The sequence below is a fragment of the Lactuca serriola genome, chromosome 5, assembly GCF_051521515.1.
Source record: "Lactuca serriola cultivar US96UC23 chromosome 5, Lser_US96UC23_V15, whole genome shotgun sequence".
NCBI classification, from domain to species: domain Eukaryota; kingdom Viridiplantae; phylum Streptophyta; class Magnoliopsida; order Asterales; family Asteraceae; genus Lactuca; species Lactuca serriola.
The window spans coordinates 116,944,925-116,971,493 of NC_136412.1; the positions used below are offsets into that span (position 1 = coordinate 116,944,925).

At 33.6% G+C, this 26,569-nt stretch overlaps 2 protein-coding genes across 3 annotated transcripts; one reads left to right on the top strand and one right to left on the bottom strand.

The window, feature by feature from the left end:
- The first annotated feature begins 5,085 nt into the window (after positions 1 to 5,085).
- LOC145052876 (ferrochelatase-2, chloroplastic-like) lies at positions 5,086 to 9,219 on the top strand. 2 transcript variants are annotated; one of them, XM_079000794.1, is made up of 10 exons: positions 5,087 to 5,380; positions 6,279 to 6,299; positions 6,384 to 6,633; positions 6,978 to 7,121; positions 7,220 to 7,321; positions 7,442 to 7,545; positions 7,908 to 8,034; positions 8,118 to 8,270; positions 8,349 to 8,449; positions 8,757 to 9,219. In XM_079000794.1, the coding sequence occupies exons 3-10, from the start codon at positions 6,490 to 6,492 to the stop codon at positions 9,073 to 9,075; spliced, it is 1,194 nt and encodes a 397-aa protein (XP_078856920.1). In that variant the 5' UTR covers positions 5,087 to 5,380; positions 6,279 to 6,299; positions 6,384 to 6,489; the 3' UTR covers positions 9,076 to 9,219. The 2 variants fall into 2 exon arrangements, with proteins under 2 accessions (XP_078856919.1, XP_078856920.1); XM_079000793.1 differs by lacking the exon at positions 6,279 to 6,299 and having other exon boundaries at positions 5,086 to 5,380.
- Positions 9,220 to 23,208: 13,989 nt separating this feature from the next.
- LOC145052878 (NADH-ubiquinone oxidoreductase 20 kDa subunit) lies at positions 23,209 to 26,301 on the bottom strand. The gene is made up of 2 exons (XM_079000795.1): positions 25,757 to 26,301; positions 23,209 to 23,656 (listed from the first exon to the last, which is right to left on the bottom strand). The coding sequence occupies exons 1-2, from the start codon at positions 26,158 to 26,160 to the stop codon at positions 23,422 to 23,424; spliced, it is 639 nt and encodes a 212-aa protein (XP_078856921.1). The 5' UTR covers positions 26,161 to 26,301; the 3' UTR covers positions 23,209 to 23,421.
- Positions 26,302 to 26,569: the final 268 nt, after the last annotated feature.

The window sequence follows — 26,569 nt, forward strand, 5'->3', positions numbered from 1 at the left end:
ACAGGGGTGTAGGACCAGTGGGGCCCATCCGATACGCGGGCACGCTAATGGGATAAGGGGGGTTGATAACTTCGGACTCCACGTCCAAATCACCATCTTCGTCATTGTTGGGTTCCTCCTCGAGGCCTCCTTTAACTTCCTCTTCTTCCTGGTCCACCACTAGCTCAGCAGGTCTGCCCTCAATTTCCGCCTCAGGTTCCCCTTCGGATTCCTCCTCGGGGTCTTCCTCGGGTTCCTCTTCAGACTCCTCCTCGGGGTCCTCTTCAGGTTCCTCTTCGGATTCTTCCAACCATCCGTTATTCCCCTGATTAGGGAAATAAGGATCTCCGGGGTGATGGAAACCAGCCACGCTGTCTGCGAGAGTGTATAAATATGCTAATATTATTCCTAAGACGTTTTAATTATTGTATAAATTGAGTTGATGCTCTCTTCTTGGTAATAAAGGGGTATGTTTTGAGGTTTACCTACCATCGCGATTTCCTCGGGGCATGTGATAATTGTACCTCAGAGGAAATGTAGTTGATCAGGCTACATTCACTCCTTAATACGACTATGAACAGTCCCGGCTTAACCGAGATGCTAGCATTATCTTATTTGATTTGGTATTATGTTATTTTTCCTATGTCTTACGAGTAGGGGTGTTTTATCGTTGTGTTTTATTTGTTTTGTTTTGTTCAGAGTTGTTTTGTCCCTCTTTGGTTGATAGTTGCATATCAATGTGTGGTTAGATATGCTAGTTCACTATAAACAGAGCTCTGATACCAACCTGTCACACCCCCGAACCAGACGACGGAAACGTCCGAGGGCTTGCGTGACTTAAATTGAATATCATCACAATGAATATACATGAATCATAACATAAGCATCACCATGCATCAATATATTACAACTGATGTTGTTCACATCAAGTACATTGTTTTGACATTACAAATCCATACATAAATTGTTTGATAGTTTTCAAAAGCAAAACACACTAACATACTTGGTACTTACTCCTTAACTTACATGCTACTTGAGAATACAAGTTATTTTGAAAAACGGTCAACATATGGAATGTTGGCGAGTTCATAAGCAGGTTTGATATGAAAATGTTTTGTGTAGTTTGAATGAAAACAACCCAGAAAATCGGATATTTTCTGAAAAGACCATTGTTTATAAAAAGTGTGAAGATCCGTAAATATATGCACGATGATTTCAAAACATATACAATTGAAAAACTTTGTATTAAACGTACAAGTGAAAAATGTTGAACCTCCCCGAAAAACCCGATGTTTTGCAAAATAAAATATCATATACCGGTTCAAATTGTTATCTCATCACGTGAATGATTTTGAATTACCTTGATTACTTGATTTATATCGGGTTTATTTATGTAAGTCGTTATAACCATGCATGATAATGACTAGTTCGTCTATCTTAGCACTCTGGTGAACGCCGGAATTGATCTTAAGATTTTGCCACCCTAGACTGGCGGAGTCTAACTATAGCGAACAGCTGAGGTGTAGGGGAGTCACCCCCATATAGATCTATATACAAACTCTCGCTCTCCCTCCAGAAGACTTTGATTATAACTACAGACTACAACTGACACACGTTAGTGTCACCCGTTATTACTCACTAAATCCCAATTGTCTTGATTACTATTGATTATCGACCTGTATTTGTTTACTTGGACCTTACTAGCAGTACTAATGGGCCGCTAAGGTCCAATAGCACTTAAAAGTCATTGAGGGTCCCTTAAATATGAAATTGGGTCGTAGGAGGCCCAGTAACATTTATTATTATTCCTTGTGCCCAAAATCATGTTAATGGGTCACAAAGGCCCAACAAGCATGATTAGACTTTCAAGCCCAAAGTTTGGTTTGTTTACTTGTTTTTAGGTATTGTATAATTGTTGGAAGGTTTGATTGGATGATTGTTATTTTGGATTAGCACGAGGCCGCTCGGTTGTTGTTAACGATTTTTGGAATTATACATATATTCATCTTCATGAGTTGTAGTTTTGTATTTTTGACTCAAACATCTTAATAGTAAAAGAATTGATTCAAAATATTGGTTTGACCCATTTCAGCCCTTCTTTAATAAAGATGACAATTTTAGTCTCTTATATATATATAAAAAAGACATTTTAGCCCTTAAACCATTTTCTTGACACATTTGACCCATAGACTTGTTCAAGTGATATTTTTGGCCCGAAACTTATTCTTTGGTAATTTCAGCCCTTCCAGAAAAGTATTTTCCGGTTAAAGTCCAACTTTTTGCAACTTTTACAATTTTGGTCCAAAATCCAAAAACTTTACATTTTTTATCCTTTTTGGTAAAGAAAAGCATTTTAACCCTTGAAATAATTTTGTTTAACTATTTATCCCTTGTTTTGAGGAATTTATCATTTCAGCCCTTTGAAAATCATGTTTTTCGCAACTTTGGGCTTAATGGGCCAAAAAGCCCAAAAATTGGCCCATTAAGCTAATATTTACATTTCAAGTCCTTTGAAGAGCATACTTTTCATAAAAACATTTATTTTAACTGTTTTGACTCTTTTGACCCTCAAGAAAACCGTGAATGGCAACTTTTCACCCAACTTTTGTTTATTTGACAATTTAAGCCCCAAAATTTGTTTTATGTTACAATATGTTTATCCTAATCTTGGAGGGTAGTTTTCTTGACTTTTTTGGTGTGATATATCTTAGTTCATGTTTGTTCTCCTACTTATGCCATAGATTTACTGATTTCTTCTCTTTTTGTTGCATATTTACCACATAAACACTTACAATCACACATACATGCATAAAATCATACATAGCACACACATACACATAGATCTACACATTTTACATGTATTCTCCCCCATAAAACTTGTAAAAACCAAAAAGAGAGGGGTATGAACTCACCTTGAGTTTGTGGGTTCGGTTTTGAAGAAGAATGGAAGAAGTTTGATGCTATTCTCGGCCTAGCAAGCTTCTTGGAGGATCTTTGGCTTAGATGTGCTCTAAGATGCAAGATCACGAGTTTGAATATATTAGCAGGAGATTTTTGATGAAATGAAGTAGTTAGATCATGGATTTAAGAACCAACTTACCTTGAATGATGATTTTTGTGGAAGAAACTCCTTGAAAAGCTCTAAATCTCGAAATTTTTGAAGAATGAGTGCAAGTGTTCTTGAGAGGATTTGGAAAGAGTTGGAATGAATTTTGTGAGTGTGTGTGTGTGTGTCTCCTCTCGGCCGAGAATTAAGAAGAAGAAGAGAGAGAGTTGAGGTGACCATCATAGATGCATGTTGGTCCATGCATGGAAGTATGTGGTGTATTAATGAGGTGGCAATCTTAAAAGTCAACTCTTCCTCCCCATGTTTTGTGGTTTGGGCCGAGAGAGGGAGAAGAAAGAAAAGAGATTGGGCCTTTTATGCTTAAGCCCATATTATGATCCAATTAGATGATTTTTGGCCCAATTGGTCTTTGGAGAGGGTTCACGGCCCAAAATAAATCAAGGAAATGATTTTTATGGCTCATTAGGGCTAATTAGGTTAGTTATGGCCCAATAAGGTCCATTAGGGTATTTTATTTCATTCTAGGCTCAATATGACCCAAATTATTAAATGAAAGTGGGTCCAATTAGAGCCCATTTAAGAGTTTTAAGCCCAAAATAGTCAAATTGGAAGTTTATTGGCCCATTAGGCCCAATAAGGAAGTCCTAGTCTAAAATGGACTTAAATCGGGATTTCTAGGGTTTCCAATTCTTTGTTGACTATTTGCAGTGCTTGTAAAAAATGTTTGATGGAAGTTTTGATGTTATTGAATAAGCATCATACATGCTTTCACATTTTTGGTTCACAATTGTTATCATTGTTGTTGTTACAAAGCATCAAAATTCCTAGTTGTGACAGGGAACGACAATTCAATAATTTGTATAGTTTTAGTGGCATAAAAAGATAAAAGTTAAACTAAATAAAACATATAAATTTTTTTAGTTTCGATTTTTAGCGGCATAAAATGTAAAATGGCTCTAATAAATATTACCTCTGTCCCATATTTATTGTCCACTTTTGACTTTTAAAGTATTTATTCTTCAACTTTGACTTTAAATATTTTTATTTGTGTTATATATTACTTGATGGAACTGATAACAATGAAAAGACATTTAAAACACATTTCATTCATATATTTTGCATCAGGTATTGTATATTAAAAATAAAAATATTTAAGGTTAAAGTTAAAGAATAAAGACTTCCAAAGTCAAAAGTGAACAATAAATATGGGACAGAGGGAATATGACTTTTAGTGTCATAAAATGTAAAATGTTACTAAACTCATTAATTTTTATAGTGACATCTAGAATGTGCTACTAAAAGCACAATATAGTGTCATAAATAAAACATACCGCAAAATGTCATTTTTTTTGTAGTGATTGCAGCTTAACCGATGAAGCTCTTGAGAAGGGGGGTTTGCAAAAAAATTATTAGAGCTACCAAGAAGGAAGATGGAGATGGGATGTGGATTTTCCAACAACATAGATTTCAATGGGGTGTGGGTGCAACAATGACAAGAGGTGGTTGGTGGAGACATGGTAGAACAGTCTTTACAACGACACCAATGACTACACCGACGACATATAGTTTTTGTTTGTTATATGAGAGAGATGAGGATAGAGGTGTGTGAGCAATGGTGAAGAGGGAAGAGTCGAAAATGTTGTCTACCAATAAAGATAAAAGAGGCAAGAAAGTGTGAGTGAAGCATTTTTAAGGTTCAAGAACAAAATGAGGGTATTTTTGTTATTTCATATCTAGTTTAGGGCATTTTTGTCTTTTTACATGGGTACTAACTATGATTGACGGGGTTAACTGTCTAAGGGACCAAGTTTGTTACCAAATAGTGCAATAGGGAACAATTTACTTTTCTAAAAATAGGACCAAAAATGTTATAACCGCTAAATCACAGGGACCAAGACTGTAATATACTCTAAATAAAAGTATTAAAAATAGCTTTTCACAATAAAAAAAGGGTCCGAAATGGGGTGTCTTTGAGTTCTTCGAGCGTGTTCCTGTTCCCCTTACCAGCCAACTTTGAATTTCAAAAGTCAAATTGAATACCAACTAATTGAGTGATTAGTTTTCAGCCACGAAGCAAATCGCAGTTAATGGATTCTTCACCCACTCCTATATTTTGATGAAGATTTCTTGTTGATTCTACCAATTCTTTTCCAAAGAACTCTCATAAAACCCTATAGTAATACCTAATTCTCTTGATTTCTCCCCGCTATTGAAGATTAGCACGTTCAAAATCTACAGAGGCAACGCTATGGATGCAGTGACGAGGTCATATGGTCTCTCCGGTATAAATATCTCAAAATCGAACGCCTCCAAAATCAGACACGATTCTTCTATGTAAGTTCTTATGTTGATTTATTTGATGAATAATTTAAACACTGGATCGAGTTATTCGTTGGTAGTTTAATTTATTAGGGATCAATCGAGTATGAAATGTACCTTTGAAGTATCAAATTGGCTGGCTTTATAGTATATGTTTCGGATTCTTAACATTTGGGGAAATATCATCATACCTTCATTAATTTTTGTAGCCGATATTACAAATTGAAAGCGTAGGTGGCAGACCAGAAACAAAAATCCATGCAAATTCTAAAAATGCTCAAAGGGTTAATTGTTTTATTATTCTTCTTTATTCAACGGCGCAAACAATCTTCATCATTTGAGAACTGGTTCACTACATTAGCATGGATTTATTTTCTAATAAAATAATGCATGTGCAGCTCATTTCCGTTACCTGGTTATAGTTAGCTTCTTAATTCTGGGATCTAATAGAATTGTTCTTCTATAGAAGATTAGAGACCATTGGTTATGATTGTACAGGAAGTGTTTGCTTTGTTGATCCTTTAGCATATTCAGCTAAAAGGTTCTTTCACTTTGAATTTGATCAAACAATGTGCAGATATGAAATTTGGATGCATTTCTGGACATGTCTCTGATACAATAATAACATAACGATGCATTAGTTGTTTCATCCATTTCATGATCTCTGTGCTAGCATTCGTATGCCTTGTTTGATTTTCATCTCTTCCCTGGGTGTGATGTGATGATTGAAAGAGGCCATGCTAATGCTAATGCTATAGGGAATTTGTTGCAAATTCAACATGATGAAGCAATTGAAGTTTTTGATCACATTAATAAATGTAGTTAATATAGACAAGGCCTTATTCATTCTACTAATGTGGTGTTTAAAGTTTCTGAGCCCTTAATAACCTCAAATCTTTCCTGATGCAAACAGGAAGATGGAATTTTGAAACTAGTAAGTCCTTATATAATTAATAATGGTTTTAGAATTATTAAACTTCATTTTCCTAAATCCTAGTTTTGTAATTTGTACTACTAGGCATGCATGTGAAATAACACATCAATCGTGTTGGAGGTCTGGTACAACTGGAAGAAGCTTCCAAAAGTTGCAATTGCAGAATAGAAAAAGGTTTTGCTCTGCAGGGATGTTGACACATCCTTTAAGTGTTACTGAATCTCATTCAGACATTGAGGAAGATGATAAGATTGGAGTACTTCTTTTGAATCTTGGAGGCCCAGAGACACTTCATGATGTTCAGCCCTTTTTGTATAATCTATTTGCAGACCCGGTATGTTTCTTGTTTTCAACTTCTATTTCTATAGGCTTTGTTTGTTTCTCATTAAGTGTCATTGATAAATGATGCTTCAAAATCTATCTGAGAAAAAATGACCACAGCCTAGTTTCATCAGGTTTTTTATTTAACCTTTCCTATCTCCTGATCAACCATTAAACTATTTTTGAGAAATGAGAATAAATACTTAGTTAAAGCAATAAACAGGCGAAGGTATGTTTGTGATTCTATACTAATACGAAAACCAGGTAGGGCTTTTTTAAACGGACAAAAATATGTTAATGGTTTAATCAGGATAGGAAATGGTTGAAATTTGTGTTGTATTGATAAATTTGTAACAGGATATCATTCGTCTACCAAGGTTGTTTCGGTTTCTACAAAGACCCTTAGCACAACTGATTTCAACACTCAGAGCACCCAAAAGTAAACAGGGGTATGCTTCCATTGGAGGGGGCTCACCTCTACGAAAGATAACAGATGAGCAGGTAATCAATCAAAATGTGTATTATTATTTAATCAATGTATTAAGTATTGGAAAAGAAAGAAATACCTAATGTAATGAAATGTTGCATTTGATGTGTAGGCTGATGCTCTTAAAATGGCGCTTGAAGAAAAGAAAGTTGCTTCTAATGTCTATGTTGCAATGCGTTACTGGCACCCATTCACCCAGGAAGCTGTTCACCAGGCAACTATTAATATTATATTATTATATAACCAATTTTCACTTGAAAATCCATTTTTGCCCTCTCTTCAACTTCAAAATTCAAACTACTAACGCCGTATTGTATATTTGTATCCATGGCAGATTAAGAGGGATGGGATTACAAAGCTTGTTGTGCTTCCTCTTTATCCTCAGTTTTCTATTTCTACAACTGGTTCAAGTATCCGTCTTCTTCAAACCCTTTTTAGGTAACATTTTCTCTCAATCTAAAATTCCCAGTCTTTTTTTTTTTTTTTACACAAAGTTTTTAATTTTATGAAAACCACTAGTTTGGTTTGATTTTTATGATTTAAGCTTTAAAACTTTGAGTATTTTTCATGAAAACCATCTTTAACAAGAAAAATAATCTTGCTATTGTTTTTTGCAATTCATTACCATCTGGTTATTTTGAAATAAAGTAACCGGAATTTATTTTAGCACCAGTATAATATTATATATAAGCAGATTTAAACATTGGGGAAATGAAAGTAAAGTTTTGTAAAATATTCAGATTTAGACCTCCTTTCCTTGAGAGTTTTGTGTAATTATTTAAGTTTTGTAAAATATGCAGGGAGGACAAGATTTTGTCAAAGCTTCCTGTTGCTATTATTCAGTCTTGGTATCAGCGCCAAGGTTATGTCAAGTCTATGGCTGATTTAATTCACAAGGAATTGCAAACCTTTGGCTCTCCTGATGAGGTAGGTTATTGTCAGTTGTCAACTCTATGGCTCCTGATTTAATAATATTCAGTCACTGAATTTTCAATTTTCAATTTTGTTAGGTGATGATATTCTTCAGTGCCCATGGGGTACCCGTTAGTTATGTGAGAGATGCTGGAGATCCATATAAAGATCAAATGGAGGAATGCATCGACTTAATCATGCATGAACTCAAAGCAAGAGGAATCCACAACCACCACAAATTGGCATATCAGGTACCTCATCCTTTCCTTTTTCAGAGAGGCTTTAAATACAATGGTCTAATAATTATTAGTCTTCCTTTTGTATTTCAGAGTCGAGTTGGGCCTGTTGAGTGGTTGAAGCCTTACACAGATGAAGTGCTTGTTGAACTTGGCCAAAAAGGTGTTAAGAGTCTCCTTGCAGTTCCCGTTAGGTATTTACTTAACTCTATTCTATATTATTATTATTATTCATTCATTCACTTGTTTCTTTTCAGTTACTTAATACAACACTTAATGACTTGATGAAATAAGAAGGAAATGAGATTTTCCCCTAACTGTTGTTTATATATATATATATATATATATATATATATATATATATATATATATATATATATATATATATATATGTTTCCTCTTTAAATCTTATTATTATCCAGGTAGGTAGGTAGATAAACCTTTGATTTGATGTTAAAGAAGAAGTTAATAATAATGTGTTTGTAAATATTGTAATAACAGCTTTGTAAGCGAGCACATAGAGACACTGGAAGAAATAGATATGGAGTACAAAGAGTTGGCCCTTGAATCTGGCATCCAAAATTGGGGTCGTGTCCCGGCTCTTGGCTGCACTGCCACCTTCATTGCTGACCTGGCAGATGCGGTTATCGAAGCCTTGCCTTCTGCTTCTGCTTCTGCAACCGCAATCACAACTTCCACAACTGATAATGCCAATACTTTTGTTCAAGACCCGCTTGCGTTTGCTATCAAATTGCTTTTAGGTTCATTTTTAGCCTTTATATTGCTACTATTCCCCGGGTTTAAGAATCAAAATGTATGAAACACTCACTCTAGATCACACACGATTGGATAAAAAAAAGCATAAAATAAACAGATTTAGTTTACGATAGATATATAGCGGTCGGGAATTTTTATGTTTCAGTGATTCAATAACTTGAGAAGAAATTGAGTTATCTAGCCATAATGTAATGTGTATTTAAAGAAGTAACAAAAAAAATGTTTTTGGAAAAGTAACCACTAAGTCCGGAAACGAGGATACCGGTCTAAGAAAAAATATAAAAAATTCAGTTTGAAATAAAAAAAAATCTGGAATTTCAAGAACAAGTTTGAAATCCGATGAGCAGTTATGGAACTTCGAGAAAAAAGTTCATTTTTTTTTTACTAAAATCAAACAAAAAGTTATACATAGTAAATAGAAAATATATACAATATTATGGCTTGAAACCAAACACTTGATTAAAAAACGGTGATGTTAGACACTTCGAAATAGATATTTCGGATATAAGTAGAGAAAATTGTTTTAAAAAAAATTACAAAAAGAAAAAAGAACTTCGAAATTTGAAGAACAATCCAAAATGAGGGAAGTTGTTATTTTTCAAAAACTGAAAAAAAAAATTATTATTTTTTTTTAAAAAAAAGGCTTATTATAATGGTTAAATTACTTAATTTTTTATTTTTTATTGTGAATAGACAAGTTGTTTCACTAAAAATATGTTTTATTTCTTTAAAGGAGGCTAAATGCAAATTTTGATTATTTACTTTTAGTCGTACATTATACCAATCTACTTTAATTTCTTTATATTGTACCATTATACCAATCTGCTTTAATTTCTTTATATTGTAGCATTATACTTTTGATTTATTTCTTATTAAGACAAGATTAAGATACCATAAAAAATTTGTCCAATAATTTTTATTTTTTCCTATAAGGACTTGTACTTTTAAAACTATCTAAAGTGAATTGCTTCCCATTTTGCTAATAGTTTTAGTATGTTGGATATGTTTTTTAAAATACATTTTTGTAGAAATGAAACTATAATGTCATACTAAACAAATCAAATAAATGTTGCGTACGATTAGGGTTGTAAACCAACAAAATGAACACAAATGATGGTTGTTCATGTTCGTTCGTTAAAGTTAGTCGAACAAACGAACAAACATGAACGTATAAACGAACGAGTTTTTTTTTTGTTCATGTTCGTTTGCTTAACAAATTACAGTGTTTATGTTCGTTCGTTTATATCCGCAAACATGCCAAACAAACATAACAAATATAGATAAACAAACATAATTGAACATATATGAACATAAACAAATATATAATATAGTAATGTAATCAAACACAATTAAACATATATGAACATAAAAGAGACTTAAATGAACGAACATAAACGAACGTTCACGAACATTATTGAACGAACAAGATCATTGTTCATGTTCGTTCATCTTAATAAACGAACGAGAATTTGTGTTCATGATCGTTTTATTATTAAATAAAAGAACATAAATGAACTTCCCGTCGAACGTTTCACAAACAGTTCGTTGAGCGTTTGGTTCGTTTACAATCATACACATGAATGTAAAAAATAAATATAAAAAGGTATGAATACGGTCACACCAAAGCCAACTCCTAAGCTCAGTTCCATCGAACCAGCCTAAATTATTATTCATTGCAACCGGTTAATCGAACATGGTAATGAGAGTATAAAATATCCTTTCATAACCTTCTTTCTCTCGTTAGCTTTCTCAATTTATTGCTTTAAATATTACATTCTATTCAAGTGAAAACCATTAGAATGCATTCCATCCTTCCAAAGTATCAGTTAAACATAATCACTAGTTAGGGTTTCAAACCCTAACTCCCATTGCATTAATCCCACTCATGGGGATTACATATAAAGCTTATTTAGAGCATCTAAACATGTAACACCCTGTTTCGGGTCATTCCATAATTCAGGACCGTGACCCGAGGATCAAGTATCATAAGGCTTCGGGCATTGGGAAAAAGAGGTTTAGACCCATTTGGTGATGGATAATATAGGTTGTGGGGACCGAGTGTTCGGTTTATGTTGGAGCCCAAGGGCATATCGGTAAGTATCAGCTTAGGCCTTTATAAAGTATGGGTTTAAGTTCGGAAAGTTGTAAGGCAATGGAGAGTTGATAGAAGTGTAGAGCTTCTCGTTACCTTCTCGTGAATATAAAGAACGACGAAATCAAACTTAAAATGAAGAAGTTATGGCCTTCAGAAGATTGGCGGTTCTTGACCCTAGCCGAGTATGTTAGGCGTATGCTAGGAGTATGTCGGGTGTACTGGATCGACATCTGAATCGCGGAGGCTTCAGCGTACGCATGGTTACGCGGGGCGTACAACCAGCAGGGGCAAAACCTTAAAATTTATGGTTTGTGCCCTATTTAATCACCTTAAGTCACTGATGGATATTCTTATGATCAACCTCCACTTCTCTAAACCCTTAGAACAAAACCCTAAGTGCCTCTTGTGAGTTTTGAGCTTGAAAGTGGGGATTTGATGGTGGTTTAGTGAAAGAAGAAGAAGGAGAACTCTTGGTGGTTGCTTGGCAATAGCTTGGGCTTATAGATCCAGATGCATCATCATCTTTGCAAGCTATTTGAGGTATAAATATAACACTTGTGCCCTGGTATGTGCCTTATAGCCCCTTGAGTATTCAATATTTTCATTTTGGTCCCTGAAGTAGTACACGGGGCATACCACTTGGTACGCTTAACGTAATGGTTGAGAAGCCAGTATGTGGGGCGTACCACTTGGTACGTTTAGCGTACTGGTTGAGAAGCCAATACGCAGGGCGTACCACTTGGTACGCTTAGCGTACTGGGTTGGTGGCAAGACGGGACTTAGGTTGCGTACGTTGGGTGTACGTAGACTTTAATGAAACCCTAAATGGGGGTGTTGCACCCTATTTAAGCATCCTTATCTTCTGGTTCTGACCTCTTTACCAACACCCAAAGCCTCCAAAACCCTAAATTGAGTTGTAGCCTCCATTGTCAAGCTTTTGAGCCTTTGAAGAGAGTTTGGTGTTCGTTTTGTTCATTGTGAAGGAGTTAGAAGATCTTGAGGTTGCTAAGCTTGGAGAAGGAAGTCTTGGATCCAGAACCTCTACCCATTTTGCAAGAAGTTTGAGGTATTAAGTTCTTATCTTGGTTGCTAGATGCTTAGATCTCTTTTGGGTTAAATAGTTATGTTTTTAGCCATGGTTTTGATGGATGTTGAGTTTAGGACGTCCCAAAGGCTTATTCTTTCAAATCTAAGGTCTTCATGGGCTCCTTTGGCATAAAGGTGCCAACTTTATGGAGTTAGGGGCCTCATGAATTCATTAAGTCCTTTTTGAGCTTTAGGGCTTCTTATGGTAATGCATGGACATAAAGTTAGCAACTTTACATGATATTTCAGCTTAAGGAGGTTAGATATGCACTTTGGGGTGAAGTCTTAACGAGTTAAGTGCTTAAAGTAGTATCAGAGCCTTGGTTTGAGGGATTCAGGCACACTCTCGGGTGTGTCTGAACTCAAACTGAGGATTTGGTAAAGTTTTCAAAAGATAAACATATTTTAAGAAAAAGTTTTCTAAAAATAAGAAAGGGTGTGGTGTGTGCAATCAGCCGAGCTCAAGTAAGTTATCCTAAAATACCCATACATGTTTATAATATGTTTTGAATTGTGAATTTATGAATCACATGCTATATTAGGGCTAAAGGTCTAGGAAAGATGCCTTTGTATGCCTGTTGTATGAGCTTATAGACTTGCATGCTAGTACTGATCAGTCAGTAATAGGATGACCTGATTAGGTTATTCTTGGTTCTGATTACTTGATGCTCGAATGATGCTTGCTTTGTGCTTTTAGGAGTTCTAACTATCTTCATCTAACTAGTAAACGAATATGCTAAGTTACATATTATAGGACCTAAATAATTTTATAGGGTTAGGTTTTAACTCTATTGTGCAGCTCTTGTTTGAGTCCAACCGTTGAGTGTAAGACCTCTCATTCGAAGAATTATCTAGTTTTTGTAATATGTAATTGTATTCGTGGGCTAGTTAGAGTTTGGATGCTTGAATTTCTTTATATAGTGGCATTTACTACGATCATATATTCCTGACACTATTTCGGACCCTCATTTTGTAGCCACATTCCGAAATTGCTATTTCGGACCCTCGTTTCAAACATTGCTTTTGGACCTTAAAATACAGGTAGCATGCATCCTCATAGGCTTTGATCCTATATTCATAGCTTGCATTATGTATTGTCATCCGGAACAGTAAATGTCATAGATTACTAACACTGTGTAGTCATTCCGAACAGTAATGTCATAGATTCCTGAAACTATGTGTAGTCATTCTAAACAGTAAATGTCATGGATTCCTGACACTATTTCGGACCCTCATTCTAGAACCACATTCCGAAGCCACATTCCGGATTTGTTATTTCGGACCCTCGTTCCGGACATTGCTTTTAGACCTTAAAATGCAGCTAGCATGCATCCTCAATGTAGAAAGTTTTTTGGAATGATTTCATCTCACGATGGTGTTTGACATTGTGAAGAATAAGATTTTTATGTTTGTTCAAATAATTATCCGTTTCCAGAAGGCCTAGATTTTCCACTCCCAGATAAAATGCCTAATAACATTTTCTACGCTATGAAGGTTGCTGAAGAAGCAAACGAAAGGGACTCTAAAAGAAGTCGCACGCTAAATCAACATGCAGACGATCTAGAGGAACAAGTAAATGAAAAGGAAAAATGGGTTGTTAAAGCTATGAAAGAAGTGAAACAAGTTAAAATGTAGATTGGGGATTGATAAGCTTCGTACAAAACAGGACCGTCTAACAGATGTTGTTAGAATTATAGGAGATTTTATTGACCACGAGCAAAATATGTATCCCTTACAATTTTCTAATTTGTGGAAACTAATCTAAGTATGTATTAGGATTTATAACTCTTTTTGCAATAATGTTAATGAAAAAAATTGTCATTTTAGATAATCCTACCGTTCCTTTTACAAAATTCAGTTTCGAAAGACATTACAATATCCATATTTAAAATTAGACTAGATTTTTGGCTGATAATTAGGAACTTGCGTCCGATGTAAACTAGCCGTATCTACATGATTTTTAAACAATTTCATGTAGGTTTCAATTAGATTGAACCCATTATCAGTCAATTCGAATCGATCTTCTATTGTTGGAGTTGTACTATATGTTTCTTCGATGATGTCCATTGTGTTCACAAATTGGCATATATCTTCAGACATGGTACCGAAGAGCATTCACATGTTACACAATGCTACTTTTCTCCTCTCCTCAACCGCTGAAGGCGGTAATGGGATTTTCAGTATTGTCATTCGTTGTTTCGCACGTTGATAATAAGGAATCATTTCTAATGTTGTCGTATCAACAAGACGTCGTTGCTCATCTTCAAGACGTGGTATAACATATTTTACTGAAAACTCATCATCATCGTTCGAGTCATTAGATGTTGGAGACTGAAAATAAAATATATTAATATACTCATTAAAAAACAACATGCATAAAAATATCTAATAATAATAAAACTAACTTGCTGAAAAATATTCATAAAAAAATTAAAAAAAATAAAAGAAAAACATAATTGCAACTAGTCTATCATAACAAGTTTGTTTGCACTTGATTCGGCCCCATCTTTCGGAGTTCTATCTGCTTTCAATTTAAGTTTTAACATCATTTATGGATTATTTCTTAATTTTATAGGTGTCTTTGCTGGTTTATTTTTATTTTATTTTGTAACTCAACATCTTGGTTTTTTATCTGCAAAAACAAAATTCCAAGAACATTTTAATACATAACCGTAAATATAAATTAAAAATATAAATTTTTGTTTTTCGATTTTACCTTTATTGGGCGTAATTCTAAAAGCTCATGTAAATGGAATACAACTTCGTCGTCCGTAAAACCCACTTTTTTTAAACAACATCAACGCAAACTCGTATGTGGACTAACATGGGTTATTAAACAATATTTAGAAAAAAAATGATAAGTATAGTTATTTCGGATTATATCTCGTAACATCATTCTGGAATAGTTCATCGGGTTCCTGACCACGTTCTTCATGTTCCAGACCTACAGTGTCATTCCAGAATCCCTACAAAACCTACTTCCGGACTAAAAGAACTGGTCTGAAACACACTACAAGGTACTTGCATGAGATTCATACACATACCAAGAGAAAAACATAAAAAAGGATAATCCGGATTCAATCATAGTATCCCGGAGTCGTTCCTGGTATTCTGGAATATGTAAATCCGTATATAAAATCAAATGCAAAATAACTTAAAGACTAGAAGTTACTTGGTTTGACGAATCCATACTTAAAACTAGGTCCGAAATGCGGGAAGATTGTGCTTTTGATTTGCAAATTTCGGAACACGTATTCCGGATTTTTGTGTGTTGGATCCATATATATATACCATTGGGGTACAGGATTGGGCTTGTACCGGTTTTTTGGTTCCGGAATGAGTTAGTTTTTAAAAAAATGGTTATTATTATTGAAATACCATTAAAAATGGTTAGGTTACTCAATTTCCCAATATATATTTGTGTGTTTATATTATATATACCCATATGCAACTTTGTCGGCACCCTACAACTCTTCATTTCGAATCTTGAATTCATATATTTGAAGACAGTTGAAACTATTTTGGAGCTACTTTTCATCAGGTTTAACATTTTTAATAAATAACTTATGTTAAGTTGTTTGAAGATTTGGAAGCATAGGTATTAAAGGCTTGAAGTACATTTTTTGATTGAATTGAGAAAATGCGAATTTATATAAAAGGGTCACATGTTCAGGGAACAACTTTATTTTCATTTTCATTTTCTGGTGTATGTACATGTTGAGCGATCCTAAGATGAATTCAAGCATAAATTGGTGACTAGCAGTAATGAAGGATCTAGTTTGATGGAGACTTGGAGAGAGTAAGTTTAATTTCTTTAATTTCCTTGACTAGGTTACAACCCGTGGAAACCACGGGTAAAAGATTTATAAAATTTTATTATATTAATAAGATATAAGTTCTGTTTAAAATAATGCAGATTTTATAAATAGAAACTAAAGAAATAGGAACATATTTTTTTATATAGCATAATTTGATAAAAACTAAAACAATAGTCAAATTAATGAAATTAAAAACTAGAAATAGAAATGTACTTTAAAAGTACATTGTTATATAAAAACATAAAAACATCTAACATACCTATCTATTATCCTTGTTTTACTACAAATACTATAACACATCCATTTAACTACAAAGAGCTTTTTTAATAGAAAATGACGGTAGCAAAGATTATAATGTCAATTTATCAATTTTATTTTATATATTAACTAAAAGAAATTGATTCAAAATTGTTATTTTAAACTAAAGTATTGTTAAAAGAAAGAATATTAAAAACTATCTAAACATAAAGTCGTATATCGTAATAAATAATAATACTCCGTAGACATGAAAATTGACTTTTGTTGTTAATGGTAAAAACAGTTTTCTAGAGTATAAGTTACAAATTAATCAAGAATTAAATTTTATATTTAATGTAATTTACATAATTATAAAATTTACCATGTCATAAACTTTTAAAAAGTAGAAAGTTACAGATTTGATCCTTATGATATCTTGTTTACTTCAATTTTAGTCCAAAGACTATGTAATTTTTTAAAATATTAACGGGTAAAACCTAATTAAAACATATATCTAAGTTTAACTAAAAATACATGTAAAAATACATCGCATCTCGTAGTATCAAATTTGCATTGTATAAATCACTTAACTAATAATATTAAAAATACTTAAAAATTGCAAGAATGGTCCCTGTGGTTAGGTCGAAATTGCCACTTTGGACCAAACAGGTTTCGACTAGTCCAAAGGTTTTCATTTTCTTGACACTTTGGTCCAATTTGCTTTAAACTTTTTTTTATAATGGCGATTTTGCCCTTGGATTTTGTTTGTTCAGTTTATTTATTTATATAAATACTTTTATAATTTAAGAAAAATAAAAAAGAAAATACATATCTCTTTCTTTCTTTCTCTTTCTCTCTCTCTCACTCTCTCACTCACTCTCACTCTCTCTCTCTCTCTCTCTCGTGATTGTGTTCTTCCCCGAAATACACACATACACACACTGATGGAACTCCATTACTCCATCGACCATCTTGATGAAGCACAGGTTATTACCAAAGAAGACAAGTTCATCGTTACTAGTCGCCGCCCACAGCCACCAAATTGCCACCCACAACCACTAAGGTAGCGTCCCTGGAAACCACTCACAACTCCTCCCTTATGTTCTTGATTTCTTGTTGATCACCCTTTTTCACGTCACTATAAACCACCCTCTCGCCATCTCCCCATCTCTTTCCTTCATGTCTATCTCTTTTCCCTAATCAAACCTAAATTTCTATTTTGACCTAGATTTCTTCACCTTCATCTATAAAATCAAACCCAAATTTCTATTTTGAAAGCTCTTACCTCCCTGCTCTCCCTCTCGTTGAGTTCGTTGGAACAGCAAGAAACGAAGCAGCAGAAGCCGATGGAGCAACCCCTGCCACCACCAACGCTGCTATTATGGAACCATTATTGTTGATTGTTGTTGTGGAATGAATCAGCAGAAGCCACCAGATCTTTCTTCATATTCTTCATATCCTTTATACTCGGTTTCAAATTCTACAATATTGATAATTAGGGTTTCGTGTTGTTCTATTTCAGATTCAAGTTGTTCGGGTTCAGTGTTAGTGATGGCAGGGGAAAGGATAAAAGGTGCTAGGAAGACCGACGATTTTTCTGGAGAGTGAATTTTCCTTCGAGGTAAGGGTCTGGGTTTTGAGAAGATGTTTGTAATTTGAAGAATTGATGATTTGGGTTGGTGATTGATTCATCTTTTTCTGCTTCAACTTGTAGGGTTTCTGGCTTTGAGTTATTTTGTTCTTGTTCTTAAGGGAAAGGGATGAAGATGGAAGTGGGTTTTAATTTGGAGGAAAAATAGCAGAGACTCTGATGTGTTTTTGATGGAGAGCTCGTTGAGGAAGATGATGGAAGAGAGGGTATGTTGGTTGTTATCTTGAGAGAGAGAGAGAGAGAGAGAGAGAGAAATATTTTCTTTTATTTTTTTATATTTTTTTAGTTATAAAATAATTAAATAACAAAGAGAAAAACAAAAAACAAATGGAAAAGGGCAAATCCGTCATTTTTAGATTTTTTAAACTGTTTTGGACCAAAACCTTAATGATAACTTTTGGACTATTGGTGCTAGTCCAAACCTGTTTGGCCCAAAGTAACATTTTTGGACATACTACAGGGACCATTCTTGCAATTTTGTCTTGATACAATGACTTTTAATAACTTATAAATTTATGCGTACTGTACCGGTTACTCCTACCACCAAAGGTAGGTTAACAAATATAAGCAATACTCGGTATAATTACAAAATATTTGTATTAAAAGGGTAATAAAAAGAACATATTCTTGAATTAAATAGGTTTTACAGGATAAAGATTTCAAATAGTGTGGCAATAGTTACAATCCTTTAGAAATTTGAAATGTTGAAATCCTCCTTAATAAATGAAGGTTTTTTTTTGCCACATGTCAATCTCTCGATGAGTTTTAACACTTGTCATTTTGTAGTATTTTTGAAATAAATATTATCCACTTGTCAATTTAAGGTGTATTTCAATTTTTAAAATTAAAGTCATATACTTATATATGTAAAGTATTAAATATCATATATATATATGATATTAAATTGCAATAAATACATTTATTCCTTTCTTATTTTAAAGTTATATATTAAAAAATATTTTATGTTTACAGTTTAATGTTTAATCTTTTTTAAATCAATTTGTATAATATAGGGGTCTCGCACCTAGTAATATAAGTAATGTTATTAACAAAACATTAGCAAACACCACCTACAGTGATGCTATAGTCTATAGATATGGAAATAAAAGAATGCAATACACACAATGCAACAACCATTCGATTAATAGTAATTTCATGCTTAACAACTGATGCTATAGTCTATAGATATGGAAATAAAAGAATGCAATATACACAATGCAACAACCATTCGATCAATAGTAATTTCATGCTTAACAACGCTTTGCATGGAGTGTTTGAAATAAACCAGATATGCAAAACCCACATAAAACGAACCAGATGTGAAACAAAATAGATATGGAAAAATTAAACCTCATAAACAGAAAAGTGGTAGGCAAAAGAAGATTCATAAATTAACGTCCACAAACATCTCTATCTAAAATTGTAAATCTCTATCTAAAATTGTGCAGCAATACTTTAAATTAGAAGGGCAAAACTTGGTTTCTCTATTGGAATACGAACCAATTTAATAGGCAGATAAATTGAATGAAAAAAGGTTTAGCATTGATATTAAATCAAAACTTATTATGAGTATAACAAAGATGTAAATAGGAAATTTAAGTAAATAAATGAATAATTTCACAAAAAAAGTACCAGGATGCATCTTACTTACCCTTTGGATATATTTATAGAGAAATCTTAATCCTAACTCATCATTACAAACTAAATCTTTGTTTTCTCCACCTTTGAAAATTACAATGCAATAGACTGTACATTTTTTTAAATGAAATTCTACTATATATATATATATATATATATATATATATATATATATATATATATATATATATATATATAAAGAAATAAATCTTTGTTTTCACCATCTAATATTGTACACATGACTTTCACTGCTTATATTTCGTAACAATGTAATAATTTACTTTAAACTATGTCTTTATAATATCATCTTATTTAAAGTAAATTGCCCTAAAAATACTTTTTAAAGTAGAGTGTTAAAATTGAGTAACATTTTGAAACCATTCGGGTTAATATAACAACTTTTTAAAAAAAAATATGTGTGCGTTTGTGAAATAACTAATGAATAGATATAACCAATGAACTTGTAATTTTATTACCATAATATCAATTTACGTTTGATTTTTAAATTTTGCATTATATCAAGCACATATCTAATCAAAATTAACCAAAAGGTAACGAAAAAACACAAATAGAACATGACGAAAAAATTAAAATATGATGATATATTTGGCTTAGAACTGAAACTGCATTGTTATTTTATTATATAATACAGTGATGTCATTTGAATTAATACAAACAAAAAGAACACCCAAAAATGCACAAAACACACACACACACAACACACAAAATCGTAAATATCCTACACGATGAACAAAGTTTATTAATAAACACACATCAGTTGGGTCTTTAGAGTCATTTAAAAAATTAAAAAAACAAATAATCAAGAGAGAATAATTCCATTGACTTATTTGACTTACTGAACTTCTCTGCAGATGAATGGTGGATTTAGCTTGATATAACCGAAAAAATATAGATGCTTGAAAGGGAAAATGTAAAACGTCATCCTATGTTTTGTGATGAGACGTATATAATCTCATAAACATAAAGGGATCATGAAGGAAATAGAGTGAAAAATTATCAACTTACCATAAATTCGGTAACTATTTAGCCTAATTCAAAGAAAAAAAATTCAAGATCTGCACATAATCGAAGGTTCCAATTAGCAAAAAACCATAGTCCCATGTTAATTTCATATAGAGTAATGAACTAAGAAGTAAAACAATATAATATGGTTTTAGAGAGAGACGATGTTACTGGTTCCTTGTATCAATATTATTGAGGATCATAATAAGATTGGAGAGAGATGAAGGTGTAAAAAATAGTCGCAATGAGACGACGATGGACATGAAGGGTGACGATATTAGTGGCAGAGAGAAAGACTGGTAGCGGCGTATGTGTGGTGATGGTTTTGAATTACAAAATGACAGGTTTATAGGTTATTTAGTTTCCAAAAAGAAGCCGAAATTAAAGGATTAGAGCCGTGATTTTTGGATGAAAAGGGTAAACGGAACAAATTTGAATTTGAATATATAATAGATTTGTTTAAAAAAATTTATTGATTTATTGATATTGATATCGATATATATTAAACAGTATAAATTCAAAGGAAGGACAAAATAGAAATTTTAGTTTGCAAATTTATAGCTTGAGAAGATGCCACATAGACAAAAAAGGATTCTTTTATTATAATAGGAGATTTGAGCTAAACTCGTTTCCTTAATTATATTTTGTCCTTCCTAACTTGTATGGCATGTTATTTACAAATATATTCATTCAACATGATTTCAATCCCATTTTACAAGCAACATATTTTCAAGAAATAATTTTTTTTTTACTCCAACGATAACCTTAGTACTATCCTTAATCAGCTTTCCCTTGTCATTTCTAAAAGATCATTGTATTTTTCTATATCCCAAAAGTTATCTATTCTATATTCATTGGTCATTCCACATTCCCTTGAAACACTTGTCACGATAGCCTAAGGCTAATGGCACTGATGCACGACAAAGGCCTTAGCAAGATAGCTCAGCTCGGAAAACACTACGACATGTACTTGGCAAAGTAGAATTGTGTCAAGCTCGGTAGTTGGATGTTGAATCTCTCTCCTCTCACCCATATCAACAACTACTTTTCTTCTTTTTCGTTTCCTTTTTAATTTTTATCCAATATAAATACCAAAGTGTGCTTACATTTTATAACTATTACACTTAAAATGTCTTTGTCATCTTCCTCTTCGGAACATTTGAATTTGTGATGCAAACAGCGACATGCATTGCTAAAGGGTTAAAGAGAATAATGTTTGATATTTTAAACAATAAGTAAGCCAAAAATTTGTGTTAGAGAAAATGAAAATACATACAAAAAGACCGTGAAGTTGACCAACAATGTCTCATGCATGACTACGTTAGCGAACATGTGACTTTTCAACGGTATAACTTTTTACGGTAGTTTTAGATACATAAAGCTTTATATTAATTAACATATAGTCAAAGATTTAACGAGGGAGTGTCGATATTTCCACCAACATTCAAATCAAGAAGTACAAGAGTTTAGTCCACGAAAAACATGCACAACCACACTTTTTCAATTAACATACGGTATTCAAGTCTATGCATTGGATGAGAATTTCAGAATATCTACTCGGAACGCACAAAAAAGTCTACATAATTTTTGAAAATATGTGATTATGCTAGGAAGCTTGAAATGCCTGCATTGGGCATGGGGCATGGGGAAATTTCCCTTCAGCATAGGGAAATTTCCCTTCAGCATACCATGGTCGATACATGCGAGTGATCATCGATATGCAACAAATATACTTGGAGCAATAACCTCACCTCACATTGGATCTAACATGCATTATTTGGTTCTTCCGTTTAGTGATTCGCTTAATGATATTAATGTTCTTAACAAGTATTTGTATTATCTAGTTGATGGAATCTATCTTGGATATGTTGTATTTGCTAAATCATTTTCATGTCCAAATGAACGAACGATACATTTGACACTTTTTATTTTTATCTAGAAAAATTTAAGAGGTAATGAATGGTTACATAATATGACCATAGAAGACAAGGGATCAACAATATGTTTGAATACAAGAAAAACAAAAGCATTCCAACAGCACAACCAACAGAGATTGGTGATGAATGATACATGTCAAGAAACATGGAGATACATAATAGTCGAGCACATCACAATCTTCGTTGATATGTTGAGACATATTTACCGAGTTGAACATATTGATCTCAACATAGGACCCATAGATAATGAAGACGAATTTTGAAACGAAAACTTTGTGTTGCATGTTTTAATTTCCTTTTATGTCCTTAAAGTTTTGAACTTACTTATTTCTTATTTCAATTAATGAAATTTATTATCTAAATGAAATTGTTAAAATAAAAAAATAAAAAGAAATAAAAAAATAAAAAACAAGATAAATATAGCATTACATGGCAAACCATTCCATGTGTGTGTGTAACAAAAAGAAGAGGAAATGCATGGTAAAAATGGAAAGTAGGAAATATGGGGTAAAAATAAAATAATGCTGGGAAAGATGGGTCTAAGAACTCACAAGACTTGGGAGACAATTTGGTACTAAAAAAATGAATTGGAGTAGAGTAGCAACAACAGAACATCATTTCCCTGACTTTGTATATAAAAAAAAAAAACGCAGGGTCCCCTATATGTTAGTTGATTGGGAGAATTAAACAGTAAATTAAAAAGTATGTAGATAATAAAAGGCATTGTTTTGTTTCAGGTGGGTCTTATTCAATGAAATCCCCATGTTTAACAAAAGCAACAATCATGGATAGAAACATACAAAGAGCAGTGAACAGAAGAAGGTTATGTCTTATAATAAACAAACAGGAAAAGCAGAAATACAGAAAGCTTATTGGATGGCAGAAGTAGGAAGTGTTTTACTTATTACTTGGTCCACCAGTGAAGGAAGTCCTTACGCCTGTTGATCTTCTTCTGCAGCTGAAGAAGGCCGTACAAGAGGGCCTCGGCTGTGGGGGGGCAACCAGGGACATAGATGTCGACCGGGACAATCCTATCGCAGCCACGCACAACAGAGTAAGAGTAGTGATAGTATCCCCCTCCATTTGCACAGCTTCCCATTGATATCACCCACCGTGGCTCAGGCATCTGGTCATACACCCTGCCACACCACAATCACTTTTTTTTTAACATCACATCATATATATTCTATTTCTATTTCTACAACAAAATATGCAACTGCTTGTGCTTTTAAAACACACACACTACATTGCTATTACCACCCAACTATCTCCCTGGCTATTACTATTATACTATTATTTTTCAAAAACAACACATCTGTCTTTCAATACGACCTGCTGCATGTTAATCTGAGCTTACCCAACTTCCATTCAATCATTCCATTTCTCTTCTATCAATTCAGTTCCGATTTACCATTCTACTAATACCCCTAAGCCCAATACATATTTTAACACTATAGTCTATACATACACCTAAACCTCCATAATCACCAAAACTGTCTTTCTTAATCATGAATTCAACTAATTCAGATAAATACATATTTAATTATTTTAGACTATTAAATGATGTTGTCAAGCAATATATTCCACAACTTTGTATGCATTGCTGCCTCTACAAAAAGTTAAAATTAAGGGCTGGAAGAAATATAATGAACTATATCCTTGAAAAGCAGTTCTACAAAGTAACACCTGGGTATTATACACATATTGTACAATTAGTTATAACTTTTATGAATTTCAGCAGCAAAATAGGAAACAAAAAAAGGTTTATAGTTATTATGCCATCTGTGATATCTCTATGTTTTGTACAACATTTAAACTGGAGTTTTTAATATTGAAAAATATATAATATACTTTTGGGGCTTTCCGCATAGAAAATGTCACAAAATTAGGGTAAAGACCGAATAACAAGTAATTTTATGTTTCCATATGAGTATGCTATCTTCTACAAAAATGATTATCAAAGAAAACTTTTAACTACTTACTTATTTCCCATTTTGAGCTAAACTATGGGGCACCAACCCCTCCTAATGACAATAAACAACAGCACATCATCTCTCACCATTACATTATAAGATTCATAAGAGCTCCTTCAAACTCGTCTATTTCTTAAGCCTCTTTTTGTCTCCCCAAAGGCCCAAACTCAAATTAAAATAAGATTCTTGATTCACTTGATAGAGCTTGTGCAAACTCAATGCTAACTCTTCATGTCTAGTTTGCTTTTGTAAAAAAAAAAAAAAAAAAAAAAAAACCAAGGGATTATTAAGTCGCTGAATTGTGTTCCTTTTAGTGAACTAATGCTACCAACATACATAGAAAAAATAAGTTAGCTTAATTGGTTGAACTATAGACGACAACCGTTTTCTAAATATACTGATAGAATAATTTGCAAGCCTTTTAAAAGATTCATTGATTCAACTATATGCAATCTGTGAGTAAATTACTTAAAATCTACCAAGCACATTGATCAAAAGTGATTACTACCACTTCAAGATGCAAAGGCACAGCCATACCATATCTCCTCTTGATTATAAAATATCACATAAACAATTTCAAAACAAACATCTCCTTAACTTCAAATGGAAGCAGAGGTTCATCCACCAAAAAAGAAAGGAATAAGCTATCATTAAAAGGAAGATACTAAAAAAATATTTATTTTTATTCAGGTTTCAGGCAATCTAAATTACCCAAACCTAAACTACAAATGAACAAGGTGATTGAAGGATTTGACCCGATTAATGAACTTCCCTCCAAAATTAATAGAGAAAATGAATGAAAAAGACATAATAACTTTGCTGCAGGTTAAGGGGTGTCAGTAAAAATACTATCTATTGGCATGGCTGTCACAAATCACAATAAATAACATCCAACTAAGATCATGGCTACTATAGAACCTTGATGCATTCTTGATCACAGACAAATACACATCATCACTTACAATAACCAGCCAAGGATTCAAGCAGCACAACCAAAACCTAACATCAAAATCGGTTCCTATTAAGCCTCTAGAACAAAGTGATAGTGAGTGCTTGTTTGTGGTTGCCATCATGATAGAACAGCTCCACAAGCATAAACCCTAGAAGTCCAAAAAATACGATATAGCCTTGATTTATATATATGCTAATCATTTCCATTCAAAATAATTACCAAACCAAGATTTGAAGTCTAAGGGATTTCGTCACAATTAAAGATATACAGATATATGAACACATCAAACATATGAGAGGGTAAGAAGGGCGTACTTTCGAAGAGCAGGAGCCATCTTGTTGGTGAGAGTGCCGGCAACAATCATACAATCAGATTGCCTCGGGCTAGGCCTGAAAATGATCCCAAACCTATCCAAATCGTACCTAGCAGCGCCAGTGTGCATCATCTCGACGGCACAGCAAGCAAGGCCGAAGGTCATAGGCCAGATAGATCCACGACGTGCCCAGTTCATTAGATCGTCCACCTTGGAGATCACGAACTCCGCCGTCTTTGATAAACCTTCCGGGGAAGCCGTTGAAGGTGGACCTGGTCGAGAGTAGGGCGCCGGGGAGGAGAAGCCTTCCGCTAACGCCGGGACGGTTGTGTGGATCGATGCGGCGGCTCTTTGGGAAGAGGCCAGCAGAGCGAGGCGGTGCGATTGCCTGGCAAGGAGAGCCATCGAGACCGATGAGAGAATCGCGGAGTCGAGAGAGAGGGTTTGTGACGATTATTAGTTTTTGTTAAGGTTGAGAGGGGAAGAAGAGGGTTGTTTAGGTTTGGACGGGTCGAGTCGGCTAAAAATGATCGATAACAGTGGTGTGTTCGTGTTTCAACGAATATCAAATACGTCGCAGGTATCTCCATTTGATTTAAGGACTTTGTATCTCCATTTGATTTAAGACCTTCTAGTTTGGTTAATGACCAAGGAAGTTAAATAAGGTTTCAAATTTGTCTAAATTAGGTTCGTTTGGTTTTTTCGGTATATATTATATTAATAGGATTGTTATAACCGTTTAAATGGTTGTATTTAGGGGTGTCAAAAAAACCCGATCCGACCCTAACCCGAATAAGGTAATTAGGGTCGGGTT